Genomic DNA, 16,051 nt, shown 5'->3' on the forward strand with positions numbered 1-16,051 from the left:
TAATACACAAAGGGGAAAACGTAACTGAAGGCCAAGTATTCGTCCCCCAGCATGAGCTCACGTAGACAAGAATTTGAGAAATTCGCAGTAACTACGGAAATGCCTCAGGTAGGAACATCCTTGAACGTGCTGGTACTCCAAGTGCCTGGAAGAGGCAGCAAACTCACATGCGGTATGTGTGCATGGTCCAAGGCACACCCCTGCCCTCTCTTCTTAGCAAAGGGATTCCTGTCCGCACGCACCATGAAGATTTTTGGAAGACAAAGACAATAAATCAGGCTCTTAAAGCAAATTCTGTTTATTCCATTTTTGTCTTGTGTTGCTAACAAATGTTCATCCTAGCCTAGGAAAAATATCTGGTAGAAAATATCTCCCCTTTCCTCCCACCCTCCCCACCACACACACACTTTTTGTTTCTTAAATTAAAGAATCAAAATTTCAAGCATGAGAGACTTTTCTTTCAATACATTTCTGTAATAAAATTAACTCTGTTGTAGATATAAAATGCAGCAGCCAAGACCAGAGGATTTGCTATGCTACTCCAAGGCAATTAGTACCCAGAATGATCAATCAGTTTGTCTGCAAACATAATAAGAAAATACTTAGCACTTATCCAGCACTTTTTATCCATGAATCTCAAAGTGTTTTACAAAAGCTGAAAATATGTTTTTGGCCTCATTTATGGAGAAGAAAACACCAGCTGGAACAGGAAGAGATTTGCCCCCAGTCACGGAATAGTTTAATAACAGAGCTAAGAACAGATCCCTGCTCTCTCAGTCCCAAGTCCAACAATCCGTGCCACGCTCTCTGCTTCACACAGGACAGCCTGAATTTGGCAAAAAGCCCCAGCTGCAGAAATGCTGAAGTAGTTTATATTTTTTGCAACAACAACAACAAAAAAAAGTCTAAATGGAGATCTGACAGCTATTTTAGTAAGCGCTGACCTCCCAAGGCTGTGACGCCAAGGAGTAAACTCAGTCTTGCATGGAGCTGCTGAGAGCTTCGGAAAAGAAAAAAAAAATAGTCTCATACTGGAAGCGTGAACAAATGTGAGAGTGGTGCAGAAGGAGGTAAATCCATGATCTACAATGTGCAAATGATTCTCCACTTGGAGCTTTAATTGAATGTTTGAGGAACAGATCACAGGATAAAAACCTAAAACCTTGACAAATAGTGTTATTAGACGGAGAGGAACCCGGAGCTAAAGCACACGTGGCCTGACACCTCCTCTATTAGCAGTCTTCTGACCTGAAGTCGCTCCTGACAGACCTGAGAAACCAACAGTGCAAACAACAGGAAAAGAGCGGTGAAATACAATGCCTTAGCCTAGAAACATGTTTAGCAAGACCAGGAGAGGAGAGAAATACCGTAAGACAGAGAGTAAAGGCTGATTCAAGGACCCCAAGGCACCCTCCATTACGAGGTCCACTATTCATCCTATAAGCAGGCACCCACACGGTTATTTTCCTGTGCATTACCATGAAAAATGAATGTATGACTTCAATACTGTTCTTCACAGGCATGTGGCCACGACATATCACCTACAGCTCATTTTGGTCCAAACAAGACAACCACAGGGTCCTTTGAAGTAGAGCGTCTCCCATCTATAAGCACCAATTTTTTAATGCCCCCTCTGTACCTCCCATGGGAATGGGACAATGGCAGGCTCCGGCTTCCAACAGGGCACCTCGCGATGCCGGGATGGTTGCACGGCCTGGCAGCACACAGTCATATACCAGCCTGCGTGCAGAGAAACCAAAATGTTGGCCTACAACCGAAAACTCCCATTTTTTTTTATGAGAAGGGCAGGCCAGCATCCTCACCAGCCCACAGTGGCAGGCAATATTACACCCAGGTGCTTATTTTGTCAGCAGCATCAACACCGCAGTGGTCCAGTCAGCACTGACACACCAGCCAGCTGTGCTTTGAAACCTGGGAACAGCAAATTGGGTTCTCACAGAGAACAGCATATCAAACAGAGATAGGTAAGCAACCTAAGTCAACAAGCTCATCTTCTAACTGCAAACCTGCAGCAATGCACGTTAATTCAGGTCTCCTCCCTCCTTTGTGAGCAAATCCAAACGCTACTAATTCTCCATGCTCGTACTCCAACACGCAGGAGGGTGCCAGCAGCTGGATCTCCCTTCCCCTCAGCAGCAGAACCTGCAGATGGCCATGGGGATTCACCCCCATGCTGCAGAAAAGCCCATCCAATGTGATCAAGGAGCTGCTGTTGCTCCTCACACCCTTCCCAGCCACCCATCTTCTTTCTGTGCCCACCTCCTCGGGCATTAGACACACGGCCAGCTGCCCTGGCTTTCTGGTATTAACACACTACCTTTCACTTAGGAGCTTTTAGAGATACTAAGGCACAAAGATTAAGTGACTTGCATAAGAGTCAGGAACACACCTCATGTCTCTCAATTGCAGTGATTTCTCACATCTTTTTTTCCTGACCTCTTGCATATTAAAATCAAGCAAGTAGATTGTGTGGATGAGAATAGGATTTCATTTCCCTAGTCATACTGAAGATACAAACTCATGTAGCTGTATTTCTAAGACCTCCCCATGGCTCCCATCCACTTCCTCTACGAAAGGCTGTTTGTCTCAACAAGGTAGGAGAACGTCAGTGCACTCCACAATGTGTTGCAAAGCTCCATCTTTGCCATCCTAAGACCTATAACAGGAGAGAAAACGGACATGCCTCTGGGAAACCACGACAGGAACCTCAGCTACACTTTGTTCATCAACAGGAACAGGGAACAACAGCAGAGCTTAATGCAGTGGGGACCTCTGCAACACAAACAGGGTCAGAAGAAACATTCACAGTCCTAATTTGACTGGATCGGCTTTCCACAGCTGAGGTCCCCGCAAGATGCCAGCTGGTAGGAGCTTCCAGGTCAGGTTTCTTGACATGAGTGATGGTTTGGTTTCCTAGAAGGCGCAAGCTTCTGGCTTTGGTGCATCTGTGGCAGAGGCCCAGACTCAAAGAGAGCAGCCACGCCAGCTACAGGTCGCACTACGTGCAGCTGTGCCTCATGTGGAAGTTAACCACGTACTCTGCGTTAGTGCGCTGCACTGAGATGGCAAAGGGCTCGAAGGGGTGGAAGGTGAATGCAACCAGGCGTCGCACTGTGTGATTGATGGGTCGCCCCAGGAGTCCCGCCTGGATCTCAAACTTCAGGAGGCCAGAATCACGAGCGTAAAATCTGAAAGGAAGAGAAAGTCAATTATGGCTGTTTCCGACTATTGACTTTTCCATCTGGGCTCTTCACACACAGAGACAAGTGCCTTGTTCAATCTCTGGTACTCCCTCAGAGGCAGGAGATCCTCAGCTGGGTGTCTGGCTCTTGGCTATACAGGAAAGTCCCTCCCAGGGCAGCTAGTTTTCCACTGTCTAGAAAAGCTTGACTTCATTTTAGTATCACCAGTGAGAGAACTCTGCCTGACATTTTGGTGGATGTAGCTGACTTCACAAGAGGGAATAAGTTTGGTCCAGACCTCACCTGTGCTGGCTCTCCATCCTCTCTTAATGCAAGCTGCTCCCCTTGATTCCTAAGGCAGATATACCGTACAGAACCAAGCTCACTTCCTTTAGCAATGGCCTTCACTCCGAGTGTAAGGCCACCCCTTTCCTCTCCTGCTGCTGCCACGTAGGCTTTACGCCGCTGCTCTTGTGCCTCGCTATATCCCCATTCAGTCATGGAAGGCAAGCAGCTGGATCCAATTCTGCTCAAAGACACCAAGTTGTACTTTACAGCTCTAGCAAGGCTTTGCAGTTCCTTTTAGATTTCCAGCAAAAGCATCAACAAGATAGGCTGGGCAGAAAGTACCTGGTGGATTGCATTCAACAATCACAGCAAGAGCAGAGGTCAAGGAAAACCTTGCGTCCTTCTGCTGTCACCCACAAACCTGCCTGTGGGTCAAGCTCATTTGCGTCTCCAAACAGGTGAGCTCTGGGAACACGCTTTCAGCACAAAGCAATCATCGCCAGGAGACGAGGCAAACAGCGCTGAAGAGACAGGCGAGTCTGGGAAGCTCTTTGCTTCTTGAACCTTCTCTGCATACTCTGTGTAACCAAAATAAACCCGGGTAACACCACTGTCCTCTGCTGCTGCGGGAACAGGAGACTGGGATGACCCCACCCTCCTAGAGACTGGTGGAGATTTCTGGGATGTCGTGGTGGAGGTTTCTGGCTGTGGCACCTTCACAAAGCTGCTGGGCTCTAACCCAAGTCCTCACCCTGAAGTTGTCTCAGTTCCTTATACCATTTTCTCTGCTCTTTCAGTTTCAGGCGCAGAATTGCCATTTTGCCTCCCAGCTGTTTCTTTTTCCACCATCACTTAGTACATGTGAGTATTTTGCATTTTCCTCTGGTTTTAACTCCGACAATGCTTTTAATCTCAGAGCACATTTCCCCCCTGCCAGCAATACGATGCACTCCGCTCTCAGCCTGCAAGAACGGGTGATGACAGATACAGGCGATGCTGTTTCAGGAGCAGACATACTCCACATTTTAACAACACAGCCTATTGAGAACCTCATGTTCTTCCTGGAGGGCCACTCTCCTCTCCCTTCCTTGAATCGAAGTGCCAGCCAGCCCTGCCTGAAAATTGCACACAAGAACCGAGCAAAAGAGTCACAATCTTGGTATTTGGCTTTTCAAAGAGCCCTTTCCCTCCTACACAAGGCTGGGTATGCAGAGGGTCATTCTTTAAATAAAGCACAGTCCCCCATCTGCTCCTCTCTCTCCCCTATTCACAATAATTTACTACTCGAGATGAAGCTCCCTGTAATCTCAAAGATGTGCTCAGTTTGGTATTTTTAAATCTATTTTTAAAAGTGCTCTGCAATCAGAGGCCATTTCCATGGGCTCTCACTCTGGGGATAAATTAGGCACTGCAATATAAAATTGTATGTCAACAGAAACAGCAAGACCAGCCTTTTCAAACTGTATGAAAATGGAAGATTTATCCGCAGACCAATTTTTTGGTTAAATGGCTCCTTATTAGCCATCTAGATGGATTTTAGAGACCCCCTACTATAGGTATGGCTGTGTTAGAGCCGCTTCCTCACAAGTGCCATCATTTCACACGGTGAATATCTCTTCAAGCCTCCTGAAAAGATACTGGAAGACGACAGTGATGGAGAACCTAAAGTCCTTCCCTCCTGAGAGCAAACAACCCCTGGTCTCTCAAGTAGCCAGAGAAGAGAGTTGAACCTTCTGGGGTGCAGAAACGCACTAAGGGTTTAAAAGGACACAGTGCACAGCGGCACTGAAACCGACGTGTAAAAGGTATGAAGGCTTTCCTGTCTCACACATCGAGCCAGGAAACTGCACAGAGATTATAACACCCTTAGCTGCTGAAGGGTTTTGCACTCCAGCCAATTATAGGACTTACATTACAAATCCCGTGGCCCCTCGTTTCCAAGCCCTCTACCCACAACAGGCAGCAGCATTATTTTATCAATCCCTTTGTTTTCCATGTGAGAAAAACAGCAGCACTATTTCAGCTACTGAATGGTTAAGGTTAGCCCCTCGTCTTCTGCTTACTTTCCAAAAACCAGGAGCCCCACTGCTCCCAGGCCCTATTCAAGTCCTAATTGACTCTGCAGAGCTTTGAGCTTTAAAAGCTCTGGCTCTGAAATGCCGGTTTGCTCAGGGGAGGGAGGGAAGGTGGCACTTCGCTTTGTTTACTACAAAGACGTAACCGCAGCAAATGACTGCGGTTTTGCTCCCTTTTGTCTGCGGGAGCCATACGCAGGTTGGCGCTGGCAGACAACTGCCGCCCTGCAAGTTTTCCCAACATCAAGCACGACAAGGGAGAAAGGGCAGGCTTTTCTCTGCAGATAACATGGGAGCTGGAGATGAAGCCAAATCATACAGGCAGAAAAATCAATTAAATATACATAATTTGGGAATTGAGAGCACAGGAATAATCAGTGGTTCCCCGCCACCTGAGTCAGGGCCAGGGGAGACATGAAACCACTTTTTGAGAATGCATTGATGAAAATAAAGTGGGAAACTGGCCAGAATGGTCTCTCTAGGCTGCCTGAGCCCCCAACATGTGGGCAGTCACTAAATAAAGCACTTAGGCATTGAAGGCTCTCTTTGTTTTCAGAGCATAGGTTTGATTTTATGGTACTGTAAGTGGAAACACTATTCTGCCTGGAGAACCCAGCCTCTTTGAGCCTTTCAGGCCAGAGATGGTGGATTTTTAACCACTACTACTTGCAGCCATGGCTGCAATCAACAAAAAGAAATAAATAACCCCAGTGTTTTTGCAAGAAGCATTGCAAACCTCCTTATTCCCAAGCTTAGACTATTCCTTCTGCCAGCATCAAAGACTCAGCCAGGAAAGGCACAGAATGGCCCTTACATCTGGCTAAAACTCCTACTACGGAAACAAATTTCCTATGCGTCACAGAAAGAAGAGGGTATGAAGAGGAGTATAGCTCCCAGGGTGAGAACCGTAAACAGGGAAAGTCTGAAAATAGCTAAATCAATACCATAAGGATTCCAAATAACACCTAACCCAGCTGCTATTTTATTCACAGGACAAACCAGATCATCCTTGCCAGCTAAACCCATGTGCTCAAAAGGGATCCCTCCAGCAGAGGAAAGCAGGCATCCAGAACCCTATCACTCTGCAGCCCAAACACAACGGCAGGACTGCAAGAAGAGGAGGAGGAACAAGAGCATTCATACAGAAAAGACTCAGGCTTCGCTACCCAAACCTCCCCCAGGGCAGCTCAGCAAGACCTGAAGAGCCCTCCCACACATACAAGATAAAACAGTTACCACAAGGAGAGAGGCCAAGCTTTGTGGGACAGCTGAAATAAACCCTCTGGTGAAAGGATGCCGTAAGAGAAAAAGGCCTTCATCTACTGCCTTTTCTGCACATTTGATGCCACATGGCAGGTTTAGAGTTACTCTCACACTGCTCTCCTCACATAGAGCTTCTTGGCCTCTTCCATACCTTATAGGGTGATCACCGCAGGTCTTGGGCCGCTCCATGACTGACACCCACTTGTCATCATAGCTGAAAAGGGAGAGGTCGAGGTACGGGCTGCCACTGTACGACTGGGCGCTGATCGGGAGCTGGCCCAGCAGCCTCCGCACAGCCTCCGTGTGCCCTCCATACTTGGCATTCACGATAGTGTCTTTGAACCTGTAGCGAACCAAGAAAGAGGTTTTACTCACAAAGGCCACAGGTGAACAGCGCAGCCTAAATAAACTAAGGAGGAAAACTGATAGGGAAAGAAAAACAGCAGCAGCGTAAGAACTAAAACAGCTCATTTCCAAAGATGTATCACAGTGATTCAAGCATCGAACAGTTCTGGTGACCTTTTTATCCTCCCTCATTGTTACTGTTTCTGCTCTGAAAGCCCAAACTGACAGAAGGACAAGACTGTGCCTACCCACAAGGTCTGGCCCCAGCTGCCCTGCGGTACAGGAAATGAGCAGGATCAGAAACAGGGAGAGATGGATTAGCAGCTTATCGGTCAATCCAAGTTTTACCATGAAGCCTGGAAACAGCACAAGCAAAGGCCAGAGGGTCTCACAGTAACAGCTGAGCCCTTAATGTTGACTTGAGAATCTCCCTCTCTCTAGCTGCTATGTTTTAAACGCGTAAAGGGAGGAACCTTGACGAGAAGCCTAAAGCTCTTCAGAAACAACAGTGAGATGAACGTTCTTCCTACTGGAGAGTTAACACAGGCTGGATTTCTCTTTCCAAGTAAAATTTAAGCTTTCCATGCGCAAGAACAGTCAGATCAGCTGCATGGATGTCATACATCAAGGAGGGTAAAACATTTCCATTTGACCAGAAACACTCAGCCAAAAGCCACCTCGCTGTGGATTATGCTCTATTATACTTCGCTATGTAAGTTAAACACTCCTGTTACAGGCCCTTGTAGCCAAAGGGATGAAAAGATTCTCCCCTCTACTCCACAAGGCAGGAGTTGTTCTCCAGGTGTCTGCGGTGAGCTCTCTCATTCTCTCTCCCAGTAAGCATTATGAATTTCCTGACAGGTAGCTCTACAAAGTTACAGACACTGTCAACTTCCTCTTACTTATGTGACGTCAACCTAAAATCAACAGAAGCTTCATGCCCATAAGTGATTGCCAAGTACCTTGGAGGATGTGAAACAAGTCACTGGAAGAACAAAAACACCCTGAGTCATATAAAAATATATTCCAAGAGAAAAAACACACTCAGCCTCATTAAAACCACATTTGACTGTTACAGCACATTCTAGAAACCCAGGTTATTTTGATATTTTGCTCAGCTTTCACAACAGGTCTAGGCAGACAAGTTTCCTTTCTCCTAGTACAGTCTGACAAGAACCACAAGATTTTGACTGATGTTGGAAAGAATGATACAGAACCCAGTTTGATACACACTAAATTCAGAGAATGCCAGTTGGCAAAATACATCCAATTAGATGACGCTAGGATCTTGACAAATCTTATCTTCAGGGACCCAAGCTACTGGGCAGTAACAGTTTAATAACCTCCACAAGAGTTACTACTCAAGGAGAACCGGAAACATCTTTCCCTCAAAATTCCTTTTCCTTCTTCTAAGCACTGGATTGCCACTGCTTTATTCCTTCCTGTAACAAGACAGATGCTGTGGAATATAAAATCAGATGCATCAGGCTGCAAGATCAACCATGTACAAGCCAGATCCTTGCACCACCCAGCGACTAAAGCAACTGGTTTTCTCAGTGTTGCCATCGTTATTTGATACTAGCCTTAGCTGACGGGGGCGAGCGTGTGTCTATACGGTATAAAGCATGCTCCGAATGGCTCACCGGCGCTGGATCTGCCTGGCAAAGTTGTTGCTGGAAGCTGAGCAGGGGAACTGGACCGCCTCACTGTGCAGGGTGGCATTCCTGAAGAGATCACAGAAGTTCTCAAACAGCTCCAGCAGCTCATCGGACGTATTCTCAAAAACGGCAATAACTTCTGTGCTCACCATGTTGTACACGACGAAGAACGAAGGCTGGAGAGAAAGGCAGAAGCAGCGGTTACCCAGGAGAGCACACGTGGGGAAGCTGTCCCTTCCTTCTCCCTGCATAACACCGCTGACCCTATCCAAATTTCTCTGCAGTGTAGGAGAATCCCACGTCCTCACACTAATTCATTCTGCTATTCAAATGCCCCAACAGGTACCAAATTATCCACCTCTTAACTGTGACTACTTAGCAAGGAAACTTAATGGTCTTCCAATTTTTCAGCTCAAACCTGATGTCAATATTTCTGTTTTCTCTTCCTCTCTGCCCTCCACCAAATCCAAAATGCTTTCTGAAGTGCCAAAATTAATTTTCATTCCTGCTGACAAAATGATTTTAAATCCAGTGCAAGCTGGTCACAAATTATTTTTTCCTTTGTGTAGAGACATTATTTTCTTCCCCTTCTTAATATTTTCATCACGTAGAGATCAGCCTTTTTAGTGTACTGTGCACTACACCACTGCCCACAAAAAGTTGTGCCCTCCAGGTACCCTGCCAGCACAGAAATGAAAATCTGAAAGACACTAACGACTTCTTTTTAATGCCGACATTCACCTGCAAGAATGGTGCCACCCAGGCACCGCGCTGCGGATTGGCAATGGCAGCGTTTCATGGTACGAACGAGCAAGGAAAGGGGAAAAACACGACATTGTGTCAGAGCAGCCACATCGAAGGGAGAGGACATTCCTATCCCATTGGGAAGGGGCAGATTTAATCTTTAGTGTCCTGGTTTGAGATAACTTTCTCTAGAGACAGGAATGCTAACACCCCAGCACGCCAAAGTAAGAACCTGCCCCTACTTCAAAGGTAACTAATTCCCATGGTATAGGCACGTATCTGGTTAAATCTTCTGTCAATAAAGGCAATTTCTAAATGCTTCACCTCCCGGTCCCAAACAATGCTCAGGGATGACGGCAGGAACCCTGCCCACCTTACCCACCTGCAAATATCACAAGGTTTGTTTGTTTTACAGCCTCAAAATAAATTGTGATAATACAATCCAGCCCCCACATGTCAAAATGAAGCGCGCTAGATGAGGTTACTCACTAGACTACTGCCTGAGGAAAGGAAAGCCCTTCTGAAATACAGGGTTGGAGCAGAGAGAAAATAAGAGGAGACAGGAGAAGGAAAAAATATTTACATCATCGAAGATTGCAGAGAGTATCCTCCAACCTTAAATAAAAAAGTTCCTTTGCCAGGTTAACACACAGACACATCTACAGGATGCCCTTGACCACAGAAACTACCCTCACTGCTTTTTAGCAACACCTGTAAGACAGGCAAAACACCATCACAGCACAGGTGGTGTAAATCAGGTGTCACAGAAACCACGCAGCAAAGCTGGCAAGTCTAACACAAGCCTAAAACAACAAAAAAACCCCACGCTACATACACACAGCGCACGATTAAAAACCTTAAAGGATTCAGTGCACACCTTGACAATATAAAAGCGACCCACGAGCATGAACAGCGCCTTTCTTGACCTTCTTGGCAGAGAAATCAGGCAGAAGACAGGAGCCTGAAACCGGATGAAACCTCATGTTCCTCTCTGATAGGTGAAAGAAAAATCAGAGGTTTAGTTATTTTGCGAGCCAAGTTTTCTCCAAGAAGCCCTAACAGAAAGTCTACATTCAGGCAGGTCTGTAGAGACTGCTCCGCATCTGGAATTATCTCCTGAAAGAACTGAGAAATGAGATGCTTTTCCTCCAGCAGAAAACACACCACCTGAGGAATACTGCAAACAAATCACAACCTGCATCTTAAAGTAACCCTCAGGTGAAGCAAGTCAAGAGCACGCTGCAGCAAACCAGCCACAAAAGCCTTGGTAACCACGGGAGAGAGCGGAGCCGAGACTACCTCAAACGTTTACACTGGGGTCAGGAGCACCGCTCCAGGTACCAGCAAAGAGCGGAACGCTGCAGGCCACTTCCACGAAGCTTGAATGTTTTTGAGACAGCCACTCAATTTTACACAAATGGGTAAAATTCATTAGATTAAGCCTCACCTATTCCCTCCCAAAGTAACTCCACCGACAAACACCACATAAGAGAAAAATAAAACAAAACAGTCATCTTCCAGGAAGAATTAAAATAAGGCAACACAAAGAACTACTGTTCATTTCTTCTAGGATCCAAGTCCTGGATCTGGCAGATAGGGAAGAAGAGAAGGGTATGAAAGAAAAACAAACATAGAATGGTTCGTGTTGGAAAGGACCTTAAAGATCAACTTGTTCCAACCCCCCACCCTGGGCAGGGACACCTCCCACTAGACCAGGCTGCTCCAGGCCCCATGCAGACTGATCTTAAAACACTTCCAGGGGTGGGGCATCCACAACCTCCCTGGGCAACCTGTTCCAGCACCACACCACCCTCACAGTAAATAATTTATTTCTAATATCTAACCTAAATCTCCCCTCTTTCAGTTTAAAACCATTCCCCCTCATCCTATCATTATACTCCCTGACAAAGAGTCCCTCCCCATCCTTCCTTTAGGCACTGGAAGGCCACTCTAAGGTCTCCTCGGAGCCTTCTCTTCTCCAGGCTGAACAACCCCAACTCTCCCAGCCTGTCGTCACAGCACAGATGTTCCAGCCCTCTGATCACCTCCGTGGCCCTCAATCAGACCTACGTGCAGTACTGCAGTTTTATTACAAATTCTTGCTAAATACTTTCAACAAAATAAAACCCAAGCAGACTAAAGGAACAGAACAGATTAAAAAAATATCTTTCTCAGTTTCACAGAGCTCAAAACCTGACCACCACTCTAAAAGTAGTGAAAAGAGATGATCAACCTGTGGGCCAGTGAAATGCCTGGAGGGACCCAGCACTGACTGAGCTACGTTTGCTCTAATTCGAGTTCTTTAGTACCAAACTGAAAGGAGAAGCAATTGGCACATTAGCGAGATCTAAGAGCTGCTACTCCAATTTGGAGAGATCATAAATACTAGCTCTGATAGAAACTTGAAAGAGTAAGTATGTGGCCAGGATAGGAAAGGTAATTCTACTGGGAAAAAATGAAGACTATTATATTTGAAAAACATGCTTGAAGATGCATGAGAAAAGAGAGAGACTACCTCTACAATATAAGTGTACTACATGAAATAGCAGCCGAAAAAAAAAATTAGCTGGAGTTTTGGAAGCAGAAGAGGGTTGTACAGCATCTGTGAGCACAGGGAACAATCCCTGGACGAAGGGGACTCGATAACCACGTCAGAGCTTTTCTCTCTCGTTTTTAGTTGAGAAGGAAGCAATGAAATTGTGAGAGCAAAAGATAAGGAAGTTATTCAGTATCAGAGGCTTCAAATGTTCACACAAGAATGAAGTACTGGGGATCCTAAACAACAGTCACAGGTTCAGCTAAGAAAGGCAGCTCACAGCATTGTACCTGCTTGAGCACTTGCCCCAAAGCAACGAGCTGCCAGAAGAGGCAGGCAATACCTGGGATGGATCCGTCACCCGCAGCGTGACCACGTCTTCACTAGTGTATTTGATAAATAGATGATTCTCATCCAAAAGCTGCATCTTCCACATGCGGAGCTGCCTCAACTGATCAAAGTACTGGAAGAATCTTCTTTTTGCTATTGCGCTTCCATCCTGCTCAGCCCGTCTCCACAGGTACACCAGCAGCCTGTGCTTCAAAGAGTTTATGAAGGGCTCTTTGTAGGGGTTGGCCATCCCCGTCTGAGTGTCCCGCTGCACCTCGGGATACACCGCAGACAGAGTCAGGAGATCGTCCTCGTAGCAGAAGCGGCCAATAGTCCGTACGTCAATGAACGTACCCTCGGGTGTTACTTGAAAGACATGAATAGTCTGCTGCTGCACAGAGAGAATGGCCAAGATGTTCTTATAGAGGTACAGCCCCTGGTTGTGAGACAGGATAACTTTGTCACATTTGAAAGTCCGTGTGTCACAGAGCCTGCCCGTGTGGAGATCTATGATATGCAAGGAATAATCCTCCAAGGGGGAACGGGGATTAGGGGTCACCGACTCGCTGTTGCGGTAAACCTCAAAGAAGGGAGGGTGAGGCTCCTCGGGCAGGTACGCAGCAGAGCCAACGATCACATACCGACAGTCGTCAGTGAACAAGCTGCACTCACGGTTCAAGTGCTCCCCATTGGAGGCCACATTGGTGATATGGAGCAGGACAAAGAAGCGTTCAAAAAGCCGCCCCCGGATGTTGACAGATCTTTGGTCATTGCCATTGGCCAGGATCTCTCCCTCGTAGCCTTGCAGGAGGTCTTCTGCTGCCTGGCAGCCTTGATACTCGTAGATCTCCAGAGAGGTCTGATCAGAGGAAAAGGCGATGAAGTAGCGGCCATCAGGGGAGAACTTGCGCAAGAAGCAGGGTGGCTTCTCCACATTGACCACGGTGAAGTTGGGGAAGACATTCTGGTGGAAGACGCGGACTTGGTGCCAGTGGGTGCCAGCTTTGCCCGAGCTGATCCGGCGGCGCTCCAGGCGGTGGATGACATTCTGGTTCTGGATGCGGCGGGGCCTGATCGTGGGGGCATCATGGTCCATGATCAGAGCTCTACTTCATCTTCACCCTGCCGCAGAGGAAGCACATACATGCCATGGGACCACACAGAGACAAGGGGAGAATCCAAGATACTGAGGGACCTGCTTGCAGGGATGGGGTGTGGGAAAGCCCCATAGCACTCAGGGTGCAGAGGAGTCAGCTGAGAAGTGCAGACATGCCTTGGGAAAGTGGGGAGATAACACAGAAGGACACTGTGGAGAGGTGGAGACAGGGAGAGAAACCTCAGCGGGGAGTACCAAGGAAGACAGAGGAACTCAGAGGGAACCCCAGTGCACCTGGAGATGATGGTATCTGCAGGCCTGTCTGCTGATGGAGGCACAGGGGGGCATCGGGAGATGACAGAGGAAGTCAAGGAGGGGGGGTAGGTACAGGTGGGCTCCAAGGGAATGGAGGGAGCGCCCAGGCACCAGAGAGGGAGTGAGGGGAGCCAGAAACAATCCATAGACCTGCCTGCTGACAGGAAGGCACGGGGGTGCAGCTTGGAAAGGATGAAGAAAGCTGGGGGCGGGGAGACACATAAGGGGTCACCAGGAGGCCCTACGGTCCTGTCTGCCGAGGGGGACCGCAGAGAGGACCGGGTACCCGGTGGTTGTGGGGGGACACCGAGCTCCAGGGGAAGCCTAGGGCAGGCTGCAGGCCCGCCCGCCGATGGGAGCGGGGCCCCCAGCAGCTCTCCCACCATCCCGGAGAGTGAGGGGACACGGCGGAACCAGGGGCCGCGGGGGCCTCCTAGCTGGGCAGGGACCCGGGAGCGGGGCGGGAGGAGGCCGCGGCTGCGCTCACCGCTGTGGCCCGGCACTGGGTCCCGCCGCCGCCGCCGCTCACTCTATGGCCGCCGCCATCTTTCCGCCACCGCACGACGACGCGCCGCGCCGGGGACGGCGGGAGGGTATCACCCCCCGCACTTCCGCTTCCGACCGGCGGGTCAGCGAGGCGGGCCGCGCCGGGCCACACTGTCGGCAGGGCGGGGGAGACCGCGCCCCCTGGCGGCGGGAGGGAGCGCTGCGGGGCGCGCCCGCGCACCCACCCCGCACCCCCCGAAACCCCGCACCCTCTGAAATCCCGCACCCTCTGAAATCCCACACCCACCCCGCAGCCCCTGAAACCCCGCACCCCCTGAAACCCCGCACCCCCTGAAACCCGGCACCCCTGAAACCCCGCGCCCGCCCTGCACCCATCCTGCAACCACGCTGAACCCCCTGAAACCCCGCACCCGCTGAAACCCTGCACCCCCCCTGCACCCACCCCGCACCCCCCTGCACCCACCCTGCACCCCCTGAAACCCCGCACCCCCTGAAACCATGCACCCACCCTGTCACCCACCCTGCACCCATCCTGCAACCTTGCACCCACCCTACACCCACCCTGCACCCTCTGCACCCCCTGAAACCCCACACCCACCCTGCACCCACCCTACACCCATCCGATGCCCCCTGAAACGTTGCACCCACCCTGCACCCCGGGCACCCCCTTCACCCTTCCACCCCCTCACCCATCCTGTTCCCTATCCCACTACTCCCTGCACCCACCCTGCACCCCAACCACCCCATCACAGCACCCCCTCCACCCCCATCCAACCATCCCCAAGCTCCCTGCGCCGCCCTGCACCCCCATCCCTGCACCCCAAACACCCCCTGAACCCCGCCATGCCTTGAGCATCCCAAACCCCTCCATCCCCAGGCACCCCCTGCACCCCGAGTGCCCCGCATGGGGACACCCCAGGGGACATCACACCTGCTGCCACCCAGCATATTTGGTTTGTACCCCAACATCTCAACTCCGGCACTGGCAGCAGAGGTTGGGGTCACCCCCGGGCACACCTCTGGGCTTTCCAAGGGCCTTGAAAGCTTTTTGCTCGCCCAGGCTTTTAGCAGCATCCCCCCTCCCACCCCATGCATTAGCAGCCGAGGCAGCGAGGGCAGCTCCGAGGGGCACTTGTCCTTCAAAGGGAAGGAAGGAGGAATGTCAGGGGGGCCCTTGAGATCCATTTGCCAGCCTCTTGCCGATGCCGAGCCGCCATGCCGGTGTTTGGAGCCACTCCACCGGCGGGCGAGGGAGCTGGGAGCGGGGGCCACGGGGCAGGATGCTCAAAGCAGGGTGCCGGAGAGCCCACCGAGGCGCCCCCCCACCCCCCCCACCCCGGGGTGAGTGGCCCTGCAGGAATGCAGCAGCGGTACCCAGCATGTCGCACCGGGATGGAGGGGGGATGCTACTGCTGCTCCAAAGCTCTCACTGATGAAATTCCCGGGGATCCTCCGTGTGTTTTGGGGAATGCTTTAGGGTCCCATCAGCAGCAGGGAAAAGCGGGACCCCACCGCCCCAGGGGATGGGACCTGGGTGTTTCCAACAGCCTTCCCGAAGGGATGGGGGAAGGTATCCTGCCTGGCACTCCCAGGCAGTGGGCAGCGGACCCTGGGGGACCCAGTGACCTTCAGGGGGACCCCGCTGCCATCCCACCTGCCCGCCCTGTTCCCATCTCCCAGCGATTTCATCC

At 49.9% G+C, this 16,051-nt stretch overlaps 1 protein-coding gene across 2 annotated transcripts; it reads right to left on the minus strand.

The window, feature by feature from the left end:
* Positions 1–275: 275 nt before the first annotated feature.
* On the minus strand, positions 276–14,446 carry DET1 (DET1 partner of COP1 E3 ubiquitin ligase). 2 transcript variants are annotated; one of them, XM_074601449.1, is made up of 5 exons: positions 14,341–14,446; positions 12,456–13,564; positions 8,818–9,008; positions 6,981–7,172; positions 276–3,209 (listed from the first exon to the last, which is right to left on the minus strand). In XM_074601449.1, the coding sequence occupies exons 2-5, from the start codon at positions 13,536–13,538 to the stop codon at positions 3,020–3,022; spliced, it is 1,656 nt and encodes a 551-aa protein (XP_074457550.1). In that variant the 5' UTR covers positions 13,539–13,564; positions 14,341–14,446; the 3' UTR covers positions 276–3,019. The 2 variants fall into 2 exon arrangements, with proteins under 2 accessions (XP_074457550.1, XP_074457549.1); XM_074601448.1 differs by lacking the exon at positions 276–3,209 and adding an exon at positions 3,223–4,606.
* Between the last annotated feature and the right edge of the window lie 1,605 nt (positions 14,447–16,051).

The sequence above is a fragment of the Larus michahellis genome, chromosome 9, assembly GCF_964199755.1.
Source record: "Larus michahellis chromosome 9, bLarMic1.1, whole genome shotgun sequence".
In the NCBI taxonomy this organism is placed as follows: Eukaryota; Metazoa; Chordata; class Aves; order Charadriiformes; family Laridae; genus Larus; species Larus michahellis.